The following is a 27,040-nucleotide window of genomic DNA, read 5'->3' on the forward strand; positions in this document are numbered from 1 at the left end:
CGATTAAAATGATTGACGAATAATGATTAATAATTTACAATAAAACTATTTGTGATCATCCTATACGGAGCGTGACGTCAGATTAATGTCATCGGCATGAAAAGTACGCTCCCTGATCATCATGTATAAAATAGCTAATGAGAGCTAAATTACAAGTTACAAAACATACTCGTAGAACACTTAAATTTATAATACTCTTAAAGTTAATCAGATCTGATGTATCGTAATAGACGCTACAAGTGCGAAAAAGAGGGAATTCGATACAAGTGTCGATAAATTAAAACACCTAACATGTTCATTAGATCGCCACTCGTTTCGAAGTACCTCTTTTCAGAACTTATAAATTTTGGTATACAATCTTAAGAATATTGACCTGTGTCCGTTCTGATACCTTGACAGTCTATCATGAGTAGACCATGAGTACCTATATATGATCTAACATATCCAGAAGTTTATCACACTCTGAAGATACAGTAGGAACTTGTATCAGAATTGTTGAGAATTCGAAATATTTTAAAAGGTATGTATAAAACGGTTACTTAAGGGCAGGCTTGAGTTTTCCTTAAAATTACTTTTTTAAAAATCTTAATAATTGACCTGTTTGCCCGTTATACCTTGACAATCTTCCATCACGTCCAGTGACGTGTTTAGTCGTCCCCGAACATCTGGCCGACCAGCATCCTGGTGAAGAGGTCGATTTGCATGCGTTGACGCATCTTGTGCTGCGCGATCATCGGCACATACTCCTGCAGGCGCCATGATGCTGATGTCTGGAAAATAAAAATGCCGTTACATTTAATAGGTGGCGCTATAAATGGAGGTACGATTCTTAGTATGAAGATTGAAGATAAGATAAGATAAGATAATCATTTATTGCAAACCATGGTATACAAAGTTCTTTACATAGGTATAGGTACACGGGATCACATGGCACCCTGGTAGGGTATGGCAATTTTTCTTATACTATTTAAACAAACATATATTTTTTAGGCTTAGTCTAAATGAAATATATAATAAAATATATGTTTTTAATACATATAATTATTGTGATTGAGTCTCTTCCATGTATTCTCCAATAGAATAATATGCTTTTTCTAATAGGATTATTTTGAGTTTAGTATTAAATAGATTTGTTTTTTTGATACATTTTATCTGGTTAGGTAGCTTGTTGTATATTTGTATAGCTCTATAGTAAGGACCTCTTTTATATATATCCAAAATCGGCTCTGGGAGGACGAGTTGGTCTCTGCGACGGGCGCTCTTGTTAAATTCAAATAGATTTAAGTTATTTTTGACAAATGTACTTATTTCTAATATGTACAAAGAAGGAAGGGTCAATATCTGTAGGGCCTGAAAATGTGGTTTACAGCTGTCGGTCTCGGGAATGTTAGCTATGATACGGATGCATTTTTTTTGTGTTATAAAAAGCTGATTTGCGTCACAGCTATGGCCCCACAACAATAGTCCATAGCTTAGCCAGGACTGTGCATAAGCGTAATACGCCGAAAGGGCGCACTGGGTGTTTGTGTTAGATTTTAAAATACTGAATGCATACAAGAAGGACGATAATTTATATTTAACTGTGGCTACGTGTTTTTTCCAGTCAAGATGATTGTCGATTTTTATTCCAAGTAGTTTACATTCTGATTCTTCATTGATGTTTAGGTCCTGTAGAAGTGGTGTCATGTCGGTTGGTCGCTTTTGATGGGGTCTGAACTGTATAATTTTTGTTTTTGTTCGGTTTATTATCAAGTTATGATCTAGAAGCCAGTCTGATATATTATAAAACGTATCTTTGATGTGAGAGTAATTATTTGAGTTATTATCATGACTAAATAAAAGAGAGATGTCGTCAGCGAATACTATGCATTTATGGTTGGTAGTCTTTGGGAGATCGTTTATATAAATTAAAAATAGCACACAGCCCAGTACGCTGCCTTGTGGAATGGAAGTATTGACAGTTAGCCACTTAGATTGCACTTTTTGCAGATGCCCAGAGTTTTTACATTGGTGTTCGATTTGTACGAATTGGCGTCTATTTTTAAGGTATGATTGGAACCACTTGTACGCGCTACCTCGGATGCCAATGTCATATAATTTTTGTAATAAGATTGGGTGCGATACTCGATCGTATGCTTTCGAGAGATCCAGCAGCAGACCTATGGCATAGTTCTTGTTTTTTATATTTTCTAGGATATGTTGTATATAGTTGTAAACGGCCAGAGTGGTCGATCGTTTCTTTCGGAAACCAAATTGATTTTTGTCTAATAAGTTGTATTTTTCTAAAAATGCATTGATCCGGTCTGCCATGCATCTCTCAAATATTTTAGATATGGTCGGTAGAAGGGCAATGGGTCTGTAATTGGTGGGATCATATAGTTTTCCTCCTTTTTTGGGGATAGGTTTGATGGAAGCTATTTTAAGTTTGTCAGGGAAACAACATTCGTTAAAAGACTGGTTGATTAATAACGTTATGGGTGGGGTTAACTCATGGTTGCAAGCCTTGATTAGGATGGGAGGAATTTCATCAAACCCGCAACTGTGTTTATTAGGGAGGTTTTTAATGATATTGTGGACTTCTTGCTCAGTTACCGGGTGAAGAAAAATGGAGTTCACGGCGGGGTTGCGGCCAAGGCGACCGCAGAGGTCGTGTGTTCCATCATTTTGGCCTACTGTTGCGAAGTATTCGTTAAATGTGTTGGCTATAGTTTGTGGGCATTCAACTTTATTATTTTGAAGTTTTAGTTCAATATTTTTGTGACGCGTTTGAGGATTTTTTCCCGTAACATTTTTGATTACATTCCACATGGTCTTAGTTTTGTTTTCGGCTTTTTCCATTTTTTGTATGTAATTTAGTTTTTTTGCCGTTTTTATACATTTTTGAAGTATTTTGGAGTATGTTCTAAAATGGGTTTTTAATACATGGTCATTACTTTGGTTAACAATAATTTTAAGCTGTCTTTTATGAAGACAGGATATTTTCAGCCCTTTCGTAAGCCAAGTTTTTTTGCTACTATTTATTTTTGTATTTTTCAGTGGAAATAAGTCATTCAGTAATTTTGTTAAGTGATAATGGAATATATTATAATTGGCGTTAATGTTTTCATGGTGGATTAAAATATTTTCCCAGTTTATATTATTTAGTGCAGCTTTGAATTTTTGTATGTTATTTATGTTGAAAATACGTTTAACAATGTAGGTGTTGTTTAAAGTTATCGCATTTAGCTTAAATTTATATATCAGGCATTTGTGGTCGGAGAGACCCTCGTCTTCTACATACACATTACAGTTATTGTAGTTAGAAAATATAAAATCAATACAGGAAGCTGTATTCGTTGTTGTTCTAGTGGGTACATCTATGAGTTGGTGAAGATTAAACTCAAGCATATTATTACTAAGTCTTTCGTAGTTAGATGAATTTTGTAATTTATTAAAGTTAAAATCACCGGCGATAACAATATGCTTGTTACTTTTTGCTTTTATTTTACTTAATAGTTTTTCTAGAACATCAAAGAATATGTCTACATTTCGATCAGGTCTATAAACAGTTATGAGTAATATGTTAGGTTTGATTTCGATTCCACAGCACTCTACGATGCCTTCTACTGACAAGTCTGCGATTTCTGGGATCTCCTTATGCTGGGTGCCTTCCTTTACAAAAATGGCGGTGCCGCCTCCTTTGTGTTCGCTTCGGCAGTAACTGGCGCCTAGGACGTAGCCATTCAGGTTTATTAGGTTCTTATGTTCCTGTTTAAGCCACGTTTCTGTTATGGCCCCTGTACACACATGGCCAACAGCTCCACCAACCCTTTGTGAAAGCCCTTGGCAAAGATTAGAGCCGCTGTTTACACATTGGCGAACCAATCACTTGGCATTGGCTCTTCATGAAAGATGGACGTGGAATGGAAAAATCTAGGAAATTCTAGATCATAGACATTGACAGAAAAATTTGATTAAAAAATAATAACCCCGTAGTAAAATTAAATTATTTGAAATATTAACAATTTTTTTAATATTATGATAAGAACATTTATCTTTTTTAGGAAATACATTAAACATTTGCAAGGTTATTTTATTTCCTAAAATCTACACTATTATTGACATAGATAAACTTATTATTTTCGTAAATATTTCACTACCGTCCTCTCTGACGGCTGACGACCAACTGAATGAAGCGCCAACGTGTAAACGCAGTTGGCAATTGGCGCCAAGATCCTTTGATGTGTGGACAAAAAACCGACACGAATCGGTTGGCCGGCAAGCGCTAGCGCCAACTGCCAACTTACGGCCAAGTAGCCCTCTACACACATGGCCAAGGGGGTTGGTGGAGCTGTTGGCCATGTGTGTACAGCGGCCTTTAAACAAATTACTTGATGCTGATTTTCTTGCAGAAAACTTTCTAGTAGATGTACTTTATTTTTCAGGCTTTGAACGTTTTGTATAAATATTGAGAAGTCAGTCTCGAAAGGAATGGTTTCGGGTCTGTACTGTTTGTGTTTTTTCTAACGGGTTATTGATATTAATGCTATTTTCTTCTGTTACAGGTGGCATTGTTGAGCTCTGATTGTAATTGGCGTGTTCCTGGTCTAGATTTTTCTCCTGCGGCGTCGGATATTGAGTATGGGCGTGTTCCTGGTCTAGATTTTGCTCCTGCGGTGTCAGATGTTGAGTGTGGTTTAGCTTGTAAATCCTACCGTTCACTATCAGTTGGTTATTTATGATGACTGCGTGATTACCGCTACGTCTAGCCTCTTGCAATAGTTTAACTAGTTGTCGTCGTAGACGAAGCGAGTTTTCATCTAAGTATTCAGTAATTGAAATTCCGGTGTTTCTGAATAAGTGTCTGTCTTGTAGTACTTGTCTTGTAATTTTCTTGCTAATAAGTTCAATGGCTAGCGGCCGTCTCGTTCCTTTTTTTCCAATTCGGTATATTTCTTCAATATAATTACCTAAGTCAATGTTCGTTAAGTCTCGAAAGATGTATACTAATCTTTGGTAAGTGTCTTGTACAGTTTCGCCTTTGTATTCCTCTAAGCCATGTAGAACAATGGTTTTATTTTGGATCGAGGCGTCAGCGTTCAAATGTGACATGTTTACGGTGCTTCTTTGTAAGTTTTGTAATTCTTCTTGAAGTTTTAGGTTTTGTTTCTCAAGGGTTTGGATTTTGAGACTTAATTTATTGATATTATCTTTTATGTGTACCTGTTCGGTGGATAGCTCATTGGTTGGCTGGGTAAATTCTAACTTGAGTAAGGCGATTGCTGTGTGGATCTCTTCCTTGACATTCTTGAATTGTGATAATATTGTCTGGTTATATTTATCTAGTTTTTGGTCTAATATTTTGCTTATAGCATCAATTGTGACGGTACTGTTTACTGTGTCTAATTTTCGGTCACATATTTTGCTGATACTCGTAGTAGCATCCATGTCCATGTCATGTGTGGAGGTCCCAGCTGGTTTGTTGGGTGTTATAGTTAAATCGGCCAGAGAAACAATTGTATCTCCGATTACACTGGTTGATGAATCCGTAATTGTTGAATTCGTCAAGTTATCTGTAGGCTTTTGTTTCCTAGTAGTTGTGTTACTAGAGGAAAGATGTATTAGGCGAGGTAATTTCGATGATCCTGGTTTAGGGGTACTAGATAGTTTGGGTTGGGTCACTACGCAGCAGCTGCGACACTTCCAATTTTTCTTATCTTCAACTGTCATTAACGTGTAGCGTTTTTTGCCAACTCCGCTGCGTTCTAGGCACTCTAGGCAGTATCTCAGACTGCAAACGGAACAATCGAGGGATTGCCTATTTGAAATTCTCATCTCACATTTACTACACTTTCCAAAATTAACCATTTTGAACTAATGGTAATATTAATGTTATTAAATTGACATTAGCGCCCTCTAGTGGCGAGTAGTTCTTTCTTGGTATTAATCAGTATTTATATCAACGCCCTCTGTTGGTGGGAATTGAAGTTTTTGATTTTACTAAAAGCGCCCTCTAGCGGCGAGTAGCTGTTGATGTTATTGATCGATAGATGTCACTGTTTGTTCGGGAAGACGGCGGGAATTTGAGTGTCAAAGTTGGCGTGGGTTATGGCGGCAGTTAGAAATTCGAAAATTAACGTAAAATTTTTTCGGGGTTATTTCACACTTAATCTAATATATTGTTATTTTAGCACAATTGTTGTCACTTCACTCATCAGGTCACTATTTGAAATGGGTTCTGGTAGTTGTTGTCATTGAAAAGGTCAGTTTTGTTGACGACACAAACTTTTAGACGCGCACGTATTTAAAACACTTCTAATTTCTAAACTTTGGTTATTTGCGACGAGATAACACTTATCCTTGAGAATTATTATGTATACTACACTTTACAATCGGTTTCTAGTATTTATTATTGGTATTACTATTTTTAAATTTGTTTAATACGCGGAGTGTGTGTTGACGAATGAAAATTGTGTCGCTTCTTCTTTTGTATTTAAGACTGGTAATAGGGATGACGACTACATAAAAAAATGGCATTCTGCCACAGATGTCATATATACCATAGATCAAGCAAACGTATCTACTTAGCGTGTCAAATTAACTCAGTGAAATCCACTGAGTTGTCCGTCTTTAATCGCAGCTTGCAGCTTTCGGGCGTCAATTTTTGTAAGTTGAAGTCAATCAAAACATAAAAAATGCCTCGTTACGTGATATTCAATTGCAACAACACAAAAATTACGAACAATCAAGAGCCTGAGACATATTTAAAATTACAGGCAAGAAACAACTTAGTACAAAATTTGACACGCTCGGCCCCTATACAAATAGATGAACTTGTTTCTTCTATCTAAATTTAGTTCTGTGCATTCTGCTTATTCCGTCAGTTAGATCGTCAAAAATACTGAACACATATTTTTCGTCTTCGGTTACCGCGATAGTTACTCATGAAATAAAACTATGGTTCGTGGTTACCCGTTGACCACGAACGCTGTAAAGTGTTCAAAACGTCGGCATGAATTGTAAATTCATTATACGCAATTTAATCCGTTTCCATAGTTTTATTACTTTTTCGCTTTTTCTAATTAATGAAAAAAACAAAGATATAGAGCATCAAAGTGGGGGCTTGTGACGTCACTTCCAAATAAAAATTGTACCTAGGCGTGACGTCACGCGAAACTTCAACGCACTGTACCGTCGTCATTTTTCGTTCACGAGAAAAAATAAAAAATACGTGTCTAAAATTCTTTGATAATCTAAATGACGGACTAATTAGTTTTTTTTAGTTGTCTCGCCTATTCTATACAAATCATCCTTATTAGCTAGGTTGACCTGTGCAAGGTGTCCCTACAATATTAATTTATTTTGACAAAAGTGTAAAGGCACGTCGGAAGCGCTGGTGGCCTAGCGGTAAGAGCGTGCGACTTTCGATCCGGAGATCGCGGGTTTGAACCCCGGCGCGTACCAATGAGTTTTTCAGAACATATGTGCCAAATGTCATTTGATATTTGCCAGTCGCTTTTCGGTGAAGGAAAACATCGTGAGGAAACCGGACTAATTCCAATAAGGTCTAGTTACCCTTCGGGTTGGAAGGTCAGATGGCAGTCGCTTTCGTAAAACTAGTGCCTACGCTAAATCTTGGGATTAGTTGTCAGAGCGGACCCCAGGCTCCCATGAGCCGTGGCAAACGCCGGGATAACGCAAGGAGGATGATGATGATGATGAAAAGTGTAAAGGCACCTTGGCTTCCCGGTGCGCCGTGCTCTTGAGGTGCGCCTGCATGGTGGCCCAGGTCGCCTCCAGCTGGTTGCAGAACCCGCAGTGGAACAGGTTTGCACGGATCTGGAAAAACGGTTAATAATATCATAAGGAAGCTGCCAGAATTATACTTACAATCAATCAATCAATCAAAATATTCTTTATTCAAATAGGCTTACAATAAGCACTTTTAAATTGTCAACAGTGTACAATATTCATCTTATTCTAAATATCAGAGCAATTTATTGGTGCAATAAACAATATTGTTTTAAAACTACAATATTTTATATTCAGCCCGGCTATTACGCTTCCAATTTTATCACTTACTAGCTTTTGCCCGCGGCGTCGCTCGCGTTAGAAAGAGACAAAAAGTAGCCTATGTCACTCTCCATCCCTTCAACTATCTCCACTTAAAAAATCACGTCAATCCGTAGCTCTGTTTTGCCATGAAAGACGGACAAACAAACAGACACACACACTTTCCCATTTATAATATTAGTATTAGGGATGTACCGACTAGTCGCCGACTAGTCGGGAAAGCCGACTATCCGGCCATATTTGTAGTCGGCGATTAGTCGGCGACTAGTCGGCAAAAAAGGCCGATTAGTCGGCACTTGATAAGTGATACGAAAACAGTAGGTAACTAGGTACAAAAATAAAATAAGGGGTGATTTATGGTCGTATTATGTACGTATTCTAAATGTCCTACAGTGAACAGCGATAAAGAATGCACATCGGTCTTTGGAAAAAGACAATTAACGTCACATCAGCAAGATACACGTCACATAAGAAAGAGACAACGCTCTACGAAGACGAAAAACCGATGTGCACACATTATCGACGGGTACTGTACCTAAGACTATGGGTCTCATCTCATAGGCAAGACCACTATTTATTTTAAGCTAAAAAAAATGGAAAATGTGTATAATTATTCTCATAGACCTTTGAACCTGAAAAAAAAAATGAAAACGCGAAAGAACCAAAAATGTCATTCAAAAATTCTCGTGAATTTAGTCGAAAATTATGTTCTGGCCGACTAGCTCGGGCACCCAAACGCCGACTAGTCGGTAGTCGGCCTAGTCGGCCAAATCACTAGTCGGTACATCCCTAATTAGTATGGATCTATGTGGATAAAGTATCAGTGACGTTCTATGTCAGTGTAAGAGTGACATATGTCTTATCCACGTCGATAAGTGATATAAAAAATAAGTTCAAAAACTAAAACCCGACTACTATAAGTAAAATGTGCTCTAAAAAGTATGAAACAAGATAGAATTAGTTTATGAAATTATCATGCATGATATTCACAGATGTGTATTCTTTTCAATACGTTAATTCAATGTTATAATAAGTTTGTAAATTTTAAATATACTTGCAGAGATGCCGAAGATAACCGTGGTCGTATGCCACAATTATAAAGGTAAGTACATAAGTGGCATACGACCACGGTTATCTTCGGCATCTTTGCAAGTATATTTAAAATTTACAAACTTATTATAACATTGAATTAACGTATTGAAAAGAATACACATCTGTGAATATCATGCATGATAATTTCATAAACTAATTCTATCTTGTTTCATACTTTTTAGAGCACATTTTACTTATAGTAGTCGGGTTTTAGTTTTTGAACTTATTTTTTATTTGACTTACTTTGGGGTTACATTTTATTTATTAAATATAAGGGCGCTGAAGGCGGCCGGCTTAAGACCGCGTGCGTTGGGCGAAGACCGACAGGCCGACACTTTAAGTTTGAGGGCGCCGAAGGCGCCCGGTTTAGGACCGCGTGCGTCGGGCTTCGTCCGACACTGTAAGTTAGAGGGCGCCGAAGGCGCCTGGCTTAGGACCGCGTGCGTCGGGCCTCGCCCGACACTTTTAGTTAGAGGGCGTCGAAGGCGCCCGGCTTGGGAGCGAGTGCGTCGGGCTTCGCCCGACACTTTAAGTTTGAGGGCGCCTTCGGTGCCCGGCTTGAGAGCGAGTGCGTCGGGCTTCGCCCGACTCTTTAGGATGGAGGGTGCCTTTGGCGCCCAGCTCAGGACCGCGTGCGTCGGGCTTTACCCGCCACTTTAAGTTATAGGGTGTCGAAGGCGCCCGGCTTAGGAGCGCGTGCGTCGGGCTACGCCCGACACTTTAAGTTTGAGGGCGCCTTCTGCGCCCGGCTTGGAAGCGAGTGCGTAGGGCTTCACCCGACACTTTAAGTTAGAGGGCGCCTTCGGCGCCCGGCTTAGGACCGCGTGCGTCGGGCTTTCCCTGACACTTTAAGTTTGAGGGCGCCTTCGGCGCCCGGCTTAGGACCGCGTGCGTCGGGCTTCGCCCGACACTTTAAGTTAGAGGGCGCCGAAGGCACCCGGCTTGGCAGCGAGTGCGTCGGGCTTCGCCCGACACTTTAAATTAGAGGGCGCCGAAGGCGCCCGGCTTGGGAGCGAGTGCGTCGGGCTTCGCCCGACACTTTAAGTTTGAGGGCGCCTTCGGCGCCCGGCTTAGGACCGCGTGCGTCGGGCTTTCCCTGACACTTTAAGTTTGAGGCGCCTTCGGCGCCCGACTTAGGACCGCGTGCGTCGGGCTTCGCCCGACACTTTAAGTTAGAGGGCGCCGAAGGCGCCCGGCTTGGAAGCGAGTGCGTCGGGCTTCGCCCGACTCTTTAGGATGGAGGGCGCCAAGGCGCCCAGCTCAGGACCGCGTGCGTCGGGCTTTTCCCGCCACTTTAAGTTATAGGGTGTCGAAGGCGCCCGGCTTAGGAGCGCGTGCGTCGGGCTACGCCCGACACTTTAAGTTTGAGGGCGCCTTTGGCGCCCGGCTTAGACCGCGTGCGTCGGGCTTCGCCCGACACTTTAAGTTAGAGGGCGCCGAAGGCGCCCGGCTTGGAAGCGAGTGCTAAGGGCTTCACCTGACACTTTAAGTTAGAGGGCGCCTTCGGCGCCCGGCTTAGGACCGCGTGCGTCGGGATTTCCCTGACCTTTAAGTTTGAGGGCGCCTTCGGCGCCCGGCTTAGGACCGCGTGCGTCGGGCTTCGCCCGACACTTTAAGTTAGAGGGCGCCGAAGGCACCCGGCTTGGCAGCGAGTGCGTCGGGCTTCGCCCGACACTTTAAGTTAGAGGGCGCCGAAGGCGCCCGGCTTGGGAGCGAGTGCGTCGGGCTTCGCCCGACACTTTAAGTTTCAGGGCGCCTTCGGCGCCCGGCTTAGGACCGCGTGCGTCGGGCTTTCCCTGACACTTTAAGTTTGAGGGCGCCTTCGGCGCCCGACTTAGGACCGCGTGCGTCGGGCTTCGCCCGACACTTTAAGTTAGAGGGCGCCGAAGGCGCCCGGCTTGGGAGCGAGTGCGTCGGGCTTCGCCCGACACTTTAAGTTAGAGGGCGCCCAAGGCGCCCGGCTTGGAAGCGAGTGCGTAGGGCTTCATCCGACACTTTAAGTTAGAGGGCGCCTTCGGCGCCCGGCTTAGGACCGCGTGCGTCGGGCTTTCCCTGACACTTTAAGTTTGAGGGCGCCTTCGGCGCCCGGCTTAGGACCGCGTGCGTCGGGCTTCGCCCGACACTTTAAGTTAGAGGGCGCCGAAGGCGCCGGCTTGGGAGCGAGTGCGTCGGGCTTCGCCCGACACTTTAAGTTAGAGGGCGCCGAAGGCGCCCGGCTTGGAAGCGAGTGCGTAGGGCTTCACCCGACACTTTAAGTTAGAGGGCGCCTTCGGCGCCCGGCTTAGGACCGCGTGCGTCGGGCTTTCCCTGACACTTTAAGTTTGAGGGCACCTTCGGCGCCTGGCTTAGGACCGCGTGCGTCGGGCTTCGCCCGACACTTTAAGTTAGAGGGCGCCGAAGGCACCCGGCTTGGCAGCGAGTGCGTCGGGCTTCGCCCGACACTTTAAGTTAGAGGGCGCCGAAGGCGCCCGGCTTGGGAGCGAGTGCGTCGGGCTTCGCCCGACACTTTAAGTTTGAGGGCGCCTTCGGCGCCCGGCTTAGGACCGCGTGCGTCGGGCTTTCCCTGACACTTTAAGTTTGAGGGCGCCTTCGGCGCCCGACTTAGGACCGCGTGCGTCGGGCTTCGCCCGACACTTTAAGTTAGAGGGCGCCGAAGGCGCCCGGCTTGGAAGCGAGTGCGTCGGGCTTCGCCCGACTCTTTAGGATGGAGGGCGCCAAGGCGCCCAGCTCAGGACCGCGTGCGTCGGGCTTTGCCCGCCACTTTAAGTTATAGGGTGTCGAAGGCGCCCGGCTTAGGAGCGCGTGCGTCGGGCTACGCCCGACACTTTAAGTTTGAGGGCGCCTTTGGCGCCCGGCTTAGACCGCGTGCGTCGGGCTTCGCCCGACACTTTAAGTTAGAGGGCGCCGAAGGCGCCCGGCTTGGAAGCGAGTGCTAAGGGCTTCACCTGACACTTTAAGTTAGAGGGCGCCTTCGGCGCCCGGCTTAGGACCGCGTGCGTCGGGCTTTCCCTGACCTTTAAGTTTGAGGGCGCCTTCGGCGCCCGGCTTAGGACCGCGTGCGTCGGGCTTCGCCCGACACTTTAAGTTAGAGGGCGCCGAAGGCACCCGGCTTGGCAGCGAGTGCGTCGGGCTTCGCCCGACACTTTAAGTAAGAGGGCGCCGAAGGCGCCCGGCTTGGAAGCGAGTGCTAAGGGCTTCACCTGACACTTTAAGTTAGAGGGCGCCTTCGGCGCCCGGCTTAGGACCGCGTGCGTCGGGCTTTCCCTGACCTTTAAGTTTGAGGGCGCCTTCGGCGCCCGGCTTAGGACCGCGTGCGTCGGGCTTCGCCCGACACTTTAAGTTAGAGGGCGCCGAAGGCACCCGGCTTGGCAGCGAGTGCGTCGGGCTTCGCCCGACACTTTAAGTTAGAGGGCGCCGACGGCGCCCGGCTTGGGAGCGAGTGCGTCGGGCTTCGCCCGACACTTTAAGTTTCAGGCGCCTTCGGCGCCCGGCTTAGGACCGCGTGCGTCGGGCTTTCCCTGACACTTTAAGTTTGAGGGCGCCTTCGGCCCGACTTAGACCGCGTGCGTCGGGCTTCGCCCGACACTTTAAGTTAGAGGGCGCCGAAGGCGCCCGGCTTGGGAGCGAGGCGGGCTTCGCCCGACACTTTAAGTTAGAGGGCGCCCAAGGCGCCCGGCTTGGAAGCGAGTGCGTAGGGCTTCATCCGACACTTTAAGTTAGAGGGCGCCTTCGGCGCCCGGCTTAGGACCGCGTGCGTCGGGCTTTCCCTGACACTTTAAGTTTGAGGCGCCTTCGGCGCCCGGCTTAGACCGCGTGCGTGCGTCGGGCTTCGCCCGACACTTTGTTAGAGGCGCCGAAGGCGCCCGGCTTGGGAGCGAGTGCGTCGGGCTTCGCCCGACACTTTAAGTTAGAGGGCGCCGAAGGCGCCCGGCTTGGAAGCGAGTGCGTAGGGCTTCACCCGACACTTTAAGTTAGAGGGCGCCTTCGGCGCCCGGCTTAGGACCGCGTGCGTCGGGCTTTCCCTGACACTTTAAGTTTGAGGGCACCTTCGGCGCCTGGCTTAGGACCGCGTGCGTCGGGCTTCGCCCGACACTTTAAGTTAGAGGGCGCCGAAGGCGCCCGGCTTGGGAGCGAGGTGCGTCGGGCTTCGCCCGACACTTTAAGTTTGAGGGCGCCTTCGGCGCCCGGCTTAGGACCGCGTGCGTCGGGCTTTCCCTGACACTTTAAGTTTGAGGGCGCCTTCGGCGCCCGACTTAGGACCGCGTGCGTCGGGCTTCGCCCGACACTTTAAGTTAGAGGGCGCCGAAGGCGCCCGGCTTGGGAGCGAGTGCGTCGGGCGTCGCCCGACACTTTAAGTTAGAGAGGCGCCTTCGGCGCCCGGCTTAGGACCGCGTGCGTCGGGCTTTCCCTGACACTTTAAGTTTGAGGGCGCCTTCGGCGCCCGGCTTAGGACCGCGTGCGTCGGGCTTCGCCCGACACTTTAAGTTAGAGGGCGCCGAAGGCGCCCGGCTTGGGAGCGAGTGCGTCGGGCTTCGCCCGACACTTTAAATTTGAGGGCGCCGAAGGCGCCCGGCTTAGGACCGCGTGCGTCGGGCTTCGCCCGACACTTTATGTTTGAGGGCGCCGACGGCGCCCGGCTTGGGAGCGAGTGCGTCGGGCTTCGCCCGACACTTTAAGTTAGAGGGCGCCGAAGGCGCCCGGCAGGCGCGAGTGCGTCGGGCTTCGCCCGATACTTTAAGTTAGAGGGCGCCGAAGGCGCCCGGCTTAGGTGCGCGTGCGCCGGGCTTCGCCTGACACTTTAAGTTAGAGCTTAGGACTGCGTGACACATTAAATATGAGCCTATGAGGGCGCCGAAGGCCTCTTTAAGTTGGTTTAGGACGTAACTCTGTAAGGACTCTTTAAGTAGATTTAGGACCGCGTCTACGGTATGTACAACCTCATAAAGCATACCGTATACTGATAGAGACAGTTATAGCTGGCAATCAGTATCGTGGTACCGTATTTTCTCTCTTTGTGAAAATTATAATAACTTTAGATGATTAACTAGCTTTCAATAATATATGGTCGTAGTAGAAAGTCATTCTGGCACGATGACGTAACATACCATTCGTCTAGGGTTTCCTGCAGTCTATGATACACGTCAGAATGTCAAAACAGCGTCAAACTTCATCTAGTTCTTATCATGACAATTTGCTGTACGAAATTGAGCTTTAGGTCGAAAAAATATTGCAAATCTTTAATAAAATTAATATACAAAGCAGGCAAATTTGTTTCTTTGGCAAAAGCCTTCTTGTGTAAACGCAGTCGGCGTTGCGGATTTGCAAATAGTAAATTTTTCCGAGAAATCAATGAATTATCAGGTGTAATCAAGTAAAGCTGGGAATAAAAGCTAATAATATATACATATTTGAAATGTGCTAATCAAGACCTTTCAAATGATATACAACATGTCATCCTAACTTCATTTTATTTTTTTGCTTCGTTACTTTATGACCTCTAGAGGGCGCCATGTTTCCTTTTCGGTGACGTCATATAGCCTATAACCAGCGGACGATTAAGACAATTCGAATGACGTATCGTTTGTCAAATTCTAATGAGTACTTTAGAAGTTATGAGGGAACAGATGAACATACATACATACATACATACATACCCACATACATACCGGTCAAAATCATAACCCTCCTTTTGCGTTGCCGTAGTCGGGTAAAAATTGGAAGCATAACAGCCGGGCTGAAAAAACTTGTGCTTGGGACCATCTCACGGCATAGACAGAGATACCGAAGACAGTAGAATATTCTTTGTTCTTACTTACTGACAATCTGTGTTCGCCAGACTATAATTCAGCAGTTCTCAAAATGTGTGTACAAAAATTAAGGAAAAAGTTAAATTTGATTTTATTATTCCTATACTGTTACTGTCAAGTTTTTTTTTGATGAATTGACATTTTAGTAAGTTTTATTTCGTCATTAAGGTTCTCTAGTAGTATCTATATTTTCTTAATTATAACAATTATCCTGTATATATCTCACGAAAGTCGACTTATATTACTAAATGTTGGTAACAAAATAAGATCAATTAAAATTTTCTGACGTGGCTATGTACAAACTTTTTGTGTTATAATACAGGGACCATAGTTTTGCTTTTGATTACGTTTCAATGACACAAGTGATTTGCAAGAATTAATTATTAAAGTAGTTTAAACTGTTAAGTATAAAATAACTGGTTAATTTTTAATCTAACCAATTTACCGTACCTATCAGTCAATCCGGTTAATATAATTGAAAAAAATAAGTAATACCAAATTGTGCTAATTCAAAATTGGTTAAATTTTAAGGAAATAAAAATTTACCTCTCTTATGAATTCCGAGTCTTCAGACGAAGCGACCATAGCATCATTCATCGACCTCTCATGTTTCGGCGTTTTCTTATGGTTGTCTATATCCGACATGGCTACATTCACCTCGCAAGCTTGGCAACGAAGCTTAGCACCATTCTTAGTGATCATCAGGAAACTCAGTACGTTTACAACGAATTTCTCATTGATCACGATGTCTTTTGAGAACATATTCTCAACAGTGATAACGCTGTCTACAAAGATGTGGGAAGGCGTCATTGTAGGCGCGTTGACTGTTGATTTAACAGTCGTTTTAGCAATTTTGCTTTTATGCGCCGTTCCATTGACATGCTCTCTCATGTTTTTGATCGTAGCCGGTATTTTAGTCACGCAGAGGCGGCAGAATGCATTGGCATTGCCAGCGTTGTGCGTCAAGTTGTGCTGTTTTGCGAAATCGTCCACCTCGTCTTCTTCGCGATTTGACGCTACTGATGATGACCGAGATTCTTTTCTTTCTTTCGGTTTAGGGTCGTTCTTGTGAACTGGTGCCGTGAAAATATTCGTTGAAGTTTTCGTTTCGCTTCCAGTTGGGAATGGTTTCACGTCTTTTGCTTCCTTTGTTTCTTTGGCTGCTTTCTTCTTATGTTCTTCAATGTGGTCCTTAATCAGATCGTAATCAAAATCGACGTTCTTTGAGCATTTTCTACAATACGCGCCACCGTCGATCAAATCCAGCTTGATATCATTCTTCTGAAACTCGCTTGCAGCATCAGAGATCCTGCTGTTATTCTCATTCAGATATTCGCCGTTTTCGACGCCATTTTGGTTCTTAGCCTGTCTTTCCTTATGCATCTTGAGTAAGGTTTGGTGATGTCTGCTTTCGATGTGAGATTTTACAGAGCTGTCGTCCATAGCCCAGTCGCAAAGGATGCACCATTGCTTGCCGCACACATCTCTGGTGATATAGTTTACAGTTCCAAGGCCTTTGCAAATGTCTCTATCTGTTTTTCCAAGAGCATCTTTGCCTCCACTTGCTGGTTTCTTATCTTCCTTCTTTCCATTTTCAACCGATTTTATTTCTTTCTTTTCTGATTCTTTTGCTTCAGACTTCTTTTCTACTTCTGTTTTCTTAGTTTCCGGTTTAGATTCCTTTTCCGGTGATTTCCTCGACTTTTTCTTCTCGGGCGATTTGCTATCATCTTTTGTCGTTTCTTTCTCAGTTGGCTTTTGTGTTTTTTCCTCCTTTACTTCTTTTTCTGAGGATTTGGCAGTTTCTGTACCGTTTTGTTTCCCATTGGTTTTGGCAGATAAACACTGTTGGTACAGTTTCTTGTGCTCGACTTCCTCGAAATGCTCGTTCATCGTGTTTTGAGCGCAAACCATGTTGCAGGTCAGGCATTGGAATGTGGATTCGTCCACCTGAAATCATATTATTAAATGTACTTATGATAATATTAATATTGCACTGAAAACCGGTTATTAGGTGACTGATATAACACTGGTAAACTTTCACGATTATTATACATAATTAATTTTAAATCGAGACTTAATCGCGTAACACGTTATATGCTATTAAGTAGGGATGTCACGAATGTCGCACGTGGGATACCCCCATTTGCCAGAATTTCATTTGCCATAATTTTATTTGCCATCCTATTCAACAATCATAATATTGTTTCTCATAACATCTTATGCCATAATCATTGTTTACTATATTAATCTAGTGCCAGAAACTTTGTTTCCCATAAAGTCAGTTTCCATAATGTCATTTGTCAGAATCATCGAAATCCGTAATTACCACATTCCATACCATCATTTGTCATACAAATTAGCGTCCAGAAAAGTCAATTTCCATAATGTGCTTTGGCAGAATCGAAAACTACTATAATAGGTATTAGAAGGACTAGAGAATGAAACTGCTATCAGAAAGTAGGTTAGGTTAGGTTAGAACTGTGACCCCCTGGAAAATGAAACTGCTATCAGAAAGTAGGTTAGGTTAGGTTAGAACTGTGAACCTCTGGAAAAGGAAACTGCTTGAAAGGTAGGTTAGGTTAGGTTAGAACTGTGACCCCCCGGAAAATGAAAATACTATCAGACAGTAGGTTAGGTTAGGTTAAAACTGCGACCCCCTGGAAAATGAAACTGCTATCAGAAAGTAGGTTAGGTTAGGTTAGAACTGTGACCCCCTGGAGAATGAAACTGCTGGAAAAGTAGGTTAGGTTAGGTTAGAACTGTGACCCCTGGAAAATGAAACTGCTATCAGAAAGTAGGTTAGGTTAGGTAATAATATGGGCAACAATTAATATGGCAATAATTGCTTATGGCGTTTGAATATTCTATGAAACCATATTATTGCACTTAATAATATGGCTAACAAATAGTATGGCATTGTATGATTATGGAAGGTAATATTCGGATAAACAACGAGTATGTCATATGATTTTTATGGTAAACAAATCATTCGGGCAAATGAAATTCAGGCAAGTTAGATTCGGGCAAATGAATATTATGTTAAATGACTGTCGGGCAAACAATAGACAACCGTCGCACGTGTCACATTCGCGAATGCGAATGCGAATATTCAGAATGCGAATGTGCGAATGCGAATGCGAATATCGCTGAATTTCATAAAAAAAAAACAAAATAAAAACCAAGCAATCACCAACAACCCGCTAAGTAAAAAATTTAAAATGCTTACTATTGGTCAAAATGCCGAGTACGAAGTAGTACGAACTTCACGCCGAACGAATTTGACCTATCTGCGCATGCGCGAGTCGACAGTCGACAAGTAGCAATTGGAGCGGCCGGCGCGGGCGAGGAACAAGCTGCGACTTGCACACATTCGCATTCGCAAAACATTCGCATCGTTTGAAGCGAATGCGAATGTCAATGCAAATGTTTAAAAGAATGCGAATCATTCGCATATGCGAATGCGAATGCAAATATTCGTAACATCCCTACTATTAAGTCCCGATTTAAAAGTAATTATGTGACTAATATAAACCGGAATTTAGGAAATCGATTTATATTTTGCAGTTCCAGTAGAAATTGCTATTAGCAAATTACTCTTAATGAAATGATGAATCACGATAATTTTGAAATCGGAAACAACACAAACCATAGAGTTAGTGTCTAAGCCAACAGAACAGACCAACAATGAACGATGAGGATAATTTGTGTTGAGCGCTACAGAAGTTTAATGTTACCTATCTGTAAACATTATTGAGACCGCCAATCCTTATTGTCGATGGCGCTTACGGCGTTATGAGCGATGTTCGTGTACAAATACGACGCCGCGGGACGTAAGCGCCATCGACAATAAGGTCCCTTTACCCAGATAACGTCACATTTGTTCCGTCTATTGTCCTTTGAGCCGTCGCACAGTGTGGGATCAGACCTCATTTTTGACCATGGTCTGTTTATAGTAAAAACCGGTAGCCTAGACCAAGACAACGCTACGATTAAAACTCCTGAATGTCAAATATGACTAGTTTACGAGAAATTATTTTTGGAAATTTAGGGCAAATGTACCCGAAAATTGACTTAAAACTCAAAATATCCTCAGAACGGTATCGATTATCAAAAAACACTTTTAAGAGAACTTATAGAACTAGTAATATACTATCGTATGGAATAATCAGCACGGTCCTAACAACATTCATATCGGTATTAGAACCAAATTAGTCATTTTCGATTTTGATTTTTTTTCTCGACAGTTCCTGTATATTAGCATTTCTTTTATTTTTTTACTGAAAGGTGACTAGCTACCCTATATGCCATAATTATTGCATTAAGCAATTCCATAGGATCTAGAAATTATGGTGTGCTTAATTACTCTATGGGGATTTTATATGGGACGTTTAAACCGTCGTCAAATTATACTACGATATACCTTTCTATACACATTGTTGCCCTCGATTTCAACCTCAATGAGCACGAGATTGAGAGCGTGCCAAGTGTCAGTTTTGTGTCTCTGTGCGTTGTCGAACTATGCGTCGCAGACCGCACACGTGTCGTCAAATTATACTCTGATATATTACCTTTCTATACACGTTGTTGCCCTCAATTTCAACCTCGATCAGCACGAGATTAAGAGCATGCCAGGTGTCGGTCTTGTGTATCTGTACGTTGTCGAACTCTGCGTCACAGACCGCACACGTGTCGTCAAACTAAACTCTGATATATTACCTTTCTATACACGTTGTTGCCCTCAATTTCAACCTCGATCAGCACGAGATTGAGAGCGTGCCAGGTGTCAGTCTTGTGTATCTGTGCGTTGTCTAACTCTGCGTCACAGACCGCACACGTGTCGTCAAATTACACTCTGATATATTACCTTTCTATACACATTGTTGCCCTCGATCAGCACGAGATTAAGATCGTGCCAGGTGTCAGTCTTGTGTATCTGTGCGTTGTCGAACTCTGCGTCGCATACCGCACACGTGTCGTCAAATTATACTCTGATATATTACCTTTCTATACACGTTGTTGCCTTCGATCTCAACCTCGATCAGCACGAGATTAAGAGCGTGCCAGGTGTCGGTCTTGTGTATCTGTGCGTTGTCGAACTCTGCGTCGCAGACCGCACACGTGTCGTCAAATTATACTCTGATATATTACCTTTCTATACACGTTGTTGCCTTCGATCTCAACCTCGATCAGCACGAGATTAAGAGCGTGCCAGGTGTCGGTCTTGTGTATCTGTGCGTTGTCGAACTCTGCGTCGCAGACCGCACACGTGTCGTCGATGAGGCCGTGCCACGCGTTTTCGTTGATGAAGACGCTGTCGAACGCTAGCACGCCGTTGCCTGCAGTACAATATTTTTTTTTATGACGGAGAACAAACAGCAACATTTTATAGGTGGGTTTGAAGTGTGCGGCCTCAGGTCATTGCCACATTGACAACGGTTTTAAACATTCGTTTACGATTAATCGTTTCGTTTTCTTTTGGGTAAAAATATCACTGTTTCTATTACTGACCCTCTCTCCTCAACGGTCGCAGAGACTTGTTCTCTCTGTGCGTAGGTTCGGCGACATGAGGGCCCACTTTGGCCGCGGTCCGCATGAACACGTTGCAGAATTCGCAGTAGTAGCCTTTCTTCACCTGAAACAGTTTGAAATGTAGCTCAACCCAGCCACGAGATCGGTCTAAGCCAGCGTTCCTACTTAAGCGTCGCGTGTCTCGGGGCGCGCAACGCTTAAGTGGGAACGCTGGCTTAGGCAACAGTGGCGAACGGCGGCCATAGGTTGGAACGAGACACACCGATGTGACTTTTCATTCGCACTCATGGCAGCCGCTCGCCGCTGTCGCCTTAGATCAATGTCGTGGCCGTTAGCTACTTATACTGATACTTTGTTGTTAAAGATTCGGCCACACATAGGGCGTTGATAGCGTAGCGGAATGCGCCGCCGATCCGATCTGAATACGCTCGCGCGGTCACACATAACCAGAGATCGGACAGATTTGCGACATTCTTAGTGACTTACGTCATTTTAATGACTTTTAGTATGAGATGACGCACAAAAATCCGATCTCTGCACATAACACAGCGCGCATAGTAAGCGGACTTGTCTGAATATGGATTAAATGTTAACTATTGTTTTGATTTCTTATGTGTCATTTAATACTTATTAGAAGTTTACAGTTGCAAAACATGGGCTTAGAAGTTTCCATGTGCAGAACGCGCACGGATCGGCGGCGCATCTGCTTTGAAAACGCTCGCAATCTACTCCGTCTGGCGCACCGCCATCATTGCACTACGCTAACGCTACGCTAACGCTACGCTGACGCTACGCTGACGCTACGCTGACGCTACGCTGACGCTACGCTGACGCTACGCTGACGCTACGCTGACGCTACGCTGACGCTACGCTGACGCTACGCTGACGCTACGCTAACGCTGCGCTTTCAAAACGCGGATGTGTGGCCGAGCATTAATTGAAATATAGGCGCTAAAACTCAATCGACCATAAAAAATAATTATTTAAGCGGCTTTTTTGACAAGATAGGTTTGGCAGACTCTACACTGGCATATCACATCCTATGTAATGAATAACGAATAATGTGACGTCCCAGCGCACAACTATTACATATGAAGTGTTTTGGTACATTTAAATATATTTATGAGTGCATTTATAAATTCATTTATAAATAAAAAATGTAAAACTTACCTTCCTAACCCGGTCATCCTTATGCTTATCCAGGAAGCTGGTAGCGTCCAAGTTCTTCTTATGTATGGGTTTCCCAATGTGCTGTATGGCGTCCTCATCACTCCGCAGCTGAGCCTCACAGGCCAGGCAGAAGAAGTCCACACAGCCGGTCAGTATGGAGTTCTTACTGAACACTGACGACATGGTCACCTGTGGATTTATTTTTAATTAGGTACATACAAAACTAGCTTTTGCCCGCGGCTTCACTCGTGTATGTCACTCTCCACCCCTTCAACTATCTCCACTTAAAAAATTACGTCAAATCGCCGCTCCGTTTTGCCGTGATAGACGGACAAACAAACACAGTTTCCCATTTATAATATTACTAACTTTTTCCCGCGACTTTGCTCGCGTTAGAAAGAGACAAAAAGTAGCCTATGGCACTCTCCATCCCTTCAACTATCTCCACCTAAAATATCACGTTAATTCGTCGCTCCGTTTTGCCTTGAAAGACGGACAAACAAACAGACACACACTTTCCCATTTATAATATTAGTATGGATTGTGCATTACGATACAAATGCGGAAAAGAGAAAGTTCGAAACGAGTGGCGATAAATTAAAACACGACCGAAGAGAATGTTTAAAATCGACAAGAGTTATGAATGCTCTTTTTGCACGGGTATCGTACGATGTTTTTCAGTACAGATGGTCCTCCGAAGTTTCGAGCTGACAAAAAATTAACCACTTTGCTCCATAGGCCATCAGGCTGTACCTATGCTTGTTTGCCACCATGTGGTATAAAAAAATATATATATATTAATTTTACTGTTGCACTAATATGTAAAGTGATAGATAGTGTTCTAGCACCACATCACATCTATGTGATTACAGTTATGCAGGAGTGATAGAGACCCTGAGACCATATTGTTGATCATGGAAAGACCAATTGTCGTGTTGGAACACTTTGCTATGTACCCTGGAAGTGCTACTACTACTCTAAAATATTACCACAAGTTGTACAATAATAGGGAACTTGACTGAAGTAAAAATATTTTATACGAAATAAAGCATCAGGCAAGCACTATTTGTATAGACGATAAAATAGCAGGCCGTCCCTATCGCACTATTTGTAAGTGCGATACAAATCGCACTTACAAATAGTGCGATAGGGACGGCCTGCTATTTTATCGTCTATCGCGCGACCATGCTTCCCGTGCAGATAATTATAGCAAAAACTTAGACAGAAGTTATTTTAAATCCAATTTCTATTTAATAAGTCAGTTGAGGTCAGGTCATCCATATATATACGTCACAGTGTAAGGGGGGAGTCATACTAAATGTGACAATGCCTGTTAAAGGGATACAAAAAAACGTGACATAGGGGGGGGAGGGGTCCAAAAACCTGAAATTTGGTGTGACGTAACATGTGGATGATCCCTCAACTGAGTTACTTTATATATCGTGACATCACTCAATTCGATTCCATATGAATTCCATATTTAACAAGTTGTTCAAATTCGTTTTGACAGTTCCTAAAAAGAAGCTTATTGATATTCAAATCTCTCCCCAATTAATCTCTCCAAAAAAAAAATTTATTCTACCAAAAAAATTATTTGCATATTATAATTTTTATTTATAAAAGAAAGAAATAAGCAAAAATGTTTATGTTATTATTATACTTACACACTTACCATTTACCTACACATAATTTATTAGATAGAAAGAAACGAAAACAATCTAAACAAAATTATTCCTAATACTAAACTATTTGGGTACACTTAAATATTTATAGAAACAAATAACATACCATTTTTAAAATAGAACTAGTTGCCAACACACTTAATTATAAACTAAACATATTTTGTCAACAAGTATAAATATTTAAAATCACATTAAGTAATGACATTTGATAAGGGTGCTTATCATTACTCAGCCATACAAAGTGCTGCTGACTCAGTGAGTATTTGAGATCTTTTATCAACAATGCTAGTGGTCTATTTAAATATGGACTTTAGTTCTTTGGATTTAGAACTTCAACTGGATAATAACTATAATAAGCAAACTGTTTTTAGCCTAAACAACATTATGGTAGGCAGTTTTGATTATTCAGGAGTTTTGAATAATTATTTTTTCTCAAACATGGTATGAAATATTGATATTATGTGCCTTATAATTGGCCGCGAAGTATGACGTTTCAGGTGTGGCTAGGACAAGAGGTTGATAATGGAATTTCATGCAAACATTGCAGGCCTAGGCCGGCAAAGTCCTCTTTTTAGGGTTCCGTAGTCAACTAGGAACCCTTATAGTTTCGCCATGTCTGTCTGTCCGTCCGTCCGCGGATAATCTCAGTAACCGTAAGCACTAGAAAGCTGAAATTTGGTACCAATATGTATATCAATCACGCCAACAAAGTGCAAAAATAAAAAATGGAAAAAATGTTTTATTATGGGGGTACCATAATAAAACATTTTTTTCCATTTTTTATTTAAAAAGTGAAAAAAAAAATGTTTTATTATGGTACCACCCCTACATGTAAAGTGGGGGCTGATAATTTTTCATTCCAACCCCAACGTGTGATATATTGTTGGATAGGTATTTAAAAATGAATAAGGGTTTACTAAGATCGTTTTTTGATAATATTAATATTTTCGGAAATAATCGCTCCTAAAGGAAAAAAAAGTGCGTCCCCCCTCCTCTATCTTTTGAACCATAATTATGTTTAAAAATATGAAAAAAATCAGAGAAGTAGAACTTTATAAAGACTTTCTAGGAAAATTGTTTTGAACTTGATAGGTTCAGTAGTTTTTGAGAAAAATACGGAAAACTACGGAACCCTACGCTGAGCGTGGCCCGACACGCTCTTGGCCGGTTTTTTAATTTCCAGTCACTGATATTTGTAACTTTATGTTAGATTTTATATCTAAGTATCTGGCCATTTAAAAAAAACGGGGGCTATAAGGGGCTTTACAGACGTGCCGACTGCAACTGGTCTATATGTCTGGCCTGGCCTATGTAGTAATGTACTAATGGTGATTAGTAATTACTCAACTTTCAATAAAAGTCTATAACTAGAATGCTAAATATTGAGTTATGTTACAGCACAATTTTAAGTACTTATTTCTCTCAATAACACTTACTTCCTGCCAAGACAATACCTCACCTAATGTAATGAAAATACTATACTTAAATACCATTTTAAATTTAAACATTATATACAAAAAGCAAATTTAATGCCTTTACACATTTTGTACAAGTGGTGGTACATAAGTTTAGAGCTGAGTGAAATGTGGGGGGATAGCTGCGCATGGGGATGTGTGTGCAGGGTGTCCTTCACCCCCTGTAATCCCCTGAGAGACCTGTTTTTGACTTCTGCACTATTAGAATTAGGGCAATTAATTAAAAGACACATGGCGATTTATAAGAGTTGAAATATATTATCGCAATATAGTAAGGCAAGGTGTGCTCCTATGAATAGCTACCAAGGGACGAAAGTACAAGCCAAGTCCTTAAGATTAGGAACTATGGGCTGTTGTTTTTTTATTCAATAGTTTACATGTATGAGAGAAAAAGGATAATAATATACTTGTTAGAATAAGATAGATTTCGTTTTGTTAATTCCAACAGGCACAATAACTGTCAGAGCTAAAGTTATGTGCATGTAACAGTTAACTGTTGGACAAAGTGAACCAGATGTTAAGAATACCTAAATACCATTAATATTTCAGGTTTACATATTTTTATTGGGCATGTGTATCCATTTTAACACCTCTATATTATAAAATTATAATTTATGACTAGATCTGATTGTTAGAGTTGGAACAAGCTGAGTTGGCTTTTATCAAACTGTCCAAACAATGAGGACTTCGAAAATCTATAGAGGACTTCAAAAATTTAGTACACAGATTTTATAAAGGATCAGCAAAGTACAGAAAACATCTTTGGAGTTACAAGCATCCTTAGGCTATGATGACTGCTTGTCATATTATGCTGCCATATGCTTGCCACCAAGTATAAACCATCAATGTGGTACAGTCAAGTTCATAAATATGTGTACATTTTTTCACCTACTTGCAACAAGCTCAGGTAAACAAATGTACACATATTTATGAACTCGACTGTACGACAAGTAATGAAACGAACTATAAATAATGTAAAACTAGTGATTGTGACAATTTTTATTGTGTAATTATGTTGGAACATTTAGTCACTGCAAGTTAGAGTGTAACAAAGGGATTTAATTTCTTATTTCCTCGTGCTAAAATGATATCAACAGCAAAATTATACATTTAAAGTTTCAATAAATGATCAAAGGAATGTTCTACTTACTTTTTTTACTGGACTGCAAACCCAACAAAAGTAGATTTATAATGTAATTTACGAATAATTACTATGTGCACCGCGGGGATTCTGAGAGAAGTGTTGGAAACTGAGGCAAGAATAGTTTTATATTACGTACTTACGTTTGAATTTGTATTTTTTCATTAGGCGACAATTGCGCTTATAGGAATCCCCTGGCTTACTTCGCTTTTCTCAGAAAAAATATAACTTTTATACAACCAATCTTGTAGAAGATGTCACTTTTTAATATTTTTAGAAATTTTAAGAGACAAGTCATATAATAAGGAGCTTTTCTTTAAAAAACGTATTTATTTTAAAACGATAAGGGTAATTTTGAAAAATGGCAATGACAGACATGACAGTTTCATTAAGTTGCCAGATGATATTAGAACATTTTCCTTTACATTTCCAAATTTCTTTAATTAGTATTTAAAACAATATCCTCGAAAGACATGCCAAAGACAAAAGAATTTCATAAATTCGTAGAATCATATAATAGAAACAATAATAATTTATTTTTTGAAAGTATCTAATACAAAGAATGTAATACTCACTGATATAATACCTGAATCTTTTCATTTTTAGTACTCTAGCAACACTACGTCATAACTACCACAGATAAGCTTCGAACCCCAAATTTAAGTACGACTTTTCGTAGCTTTACGTCTAGTTTCAAATGATCATAAATTCAGTTTCACCAACATAACAAAAAGCCAGCACGAAGACGTTTTGATCACAGATAACATACACTGTATTTTTTGACGTTGACATTGACATGAGTAAATGTTGTGAAGTCAGACGAGTGCGTCGCATTGTCTCGTACCGAGTGCGCGTCGAAACGGACAAAGTCACAGTCGAGTTGTTTTTATGAACACTTTGTGTGTGTCGTGAATTGCTTTGTTAGAACAAAAACTTTATTTTTTATAATAAAAATGTAAAGTTTAGTTTATATTTGTGGTGTAAATAGTAGCTTACAGGCCTAATAGTGTTTGGTTGTAAATCATGTCACAAAACACAAAAAGAAGTGCTAAAATGTTTAGAGGTGATGGTTCATGTGTCTGGTGCTTT

At 42.0% G+C, this 27,040-nt stretch overlaps 1 protein-coding gene across 4 annotated transcripts; it reads right to left on the reverse strand.

Moving 5' to 3' along the window:
- On the reverse strand, positions 1-26,258 carry LOC125238416. Of its 4 annotated transcripts, none has more exons than XM_048145744.1 (8): positions 26,095-26,258; positions 21,654-21,842; positions 20,463-20,586; positions 20,184-20,290; positions 19,955-20,035; positions 15,498-16,901; positions 7,717-7,818; positions 1-770 (listed from the first exon to the last, which is right to left on the reverse strand). In XM_048145744.1, the coding sequence occupies exons 2-8, from the start codon at positions 21,834-21,836 to the stop codon at positions 648-650; spliced, it is 2,124 nt and encodes a 707-aa protein (XP_048001701.1). In that variant the 5' UTR covers positions 21,837-21,842; positions 26,095-26,258; the 3' UTR covers positions 1-647. The 4 variants fall into 4 exon arrangements, with proteins under 4 accessions (XP_048001701.1, XP_048001700.1, XP_048001698.1 ...); XM_048145743.1 differs by lacking the exon at positions 26,095-26,258 and adding an exon at positions 25,961-26,052; XM_048145741.1 differs by lacking the exon at positions 26,095-26,258 and adding an exon at positions 23,442-23,498.
- Positions 26,259-27,040: the final 782 nt, after the last annotated feature.

The sequence above is a fragment of the Leguminivora glycinivorella genome, chromosome 23 (assembly GCF_023078275.1).
Source record: "Leguminivora glycinivorella isolate SPB_JAAS2020 chromosome 23, LegGlyc_1.1, whole genome shotgun sequence".
NCBI classification, from domain to species: domain Eukaryota; kingdom Metazoa; phylum Arthropoda; class Insecta; order Lepidoptera; family Tortricidae; genus Leguminivora; species Leguminivora glycinivorella.

Bases quoted from the DNA above. Each gene is read 5' to 3' on its own strand.
- LOC125238416 (XM_048145741.1), bottom strand. The intron at 20,291-20,462 runs GTCAGTAATAGA...ATTGTACTGCAG, and splicing joins GCGACCGTTGAGGAGAGAGG to GCAACGGCGTGCTAGCGTTC. The intron at 16,902-19,954 runs GTAATATATCAG...ATATGATTTCAG, and splicing joins GCAACAACGTGTATAGAAAG to GTGGACGAATCCACATTCCA.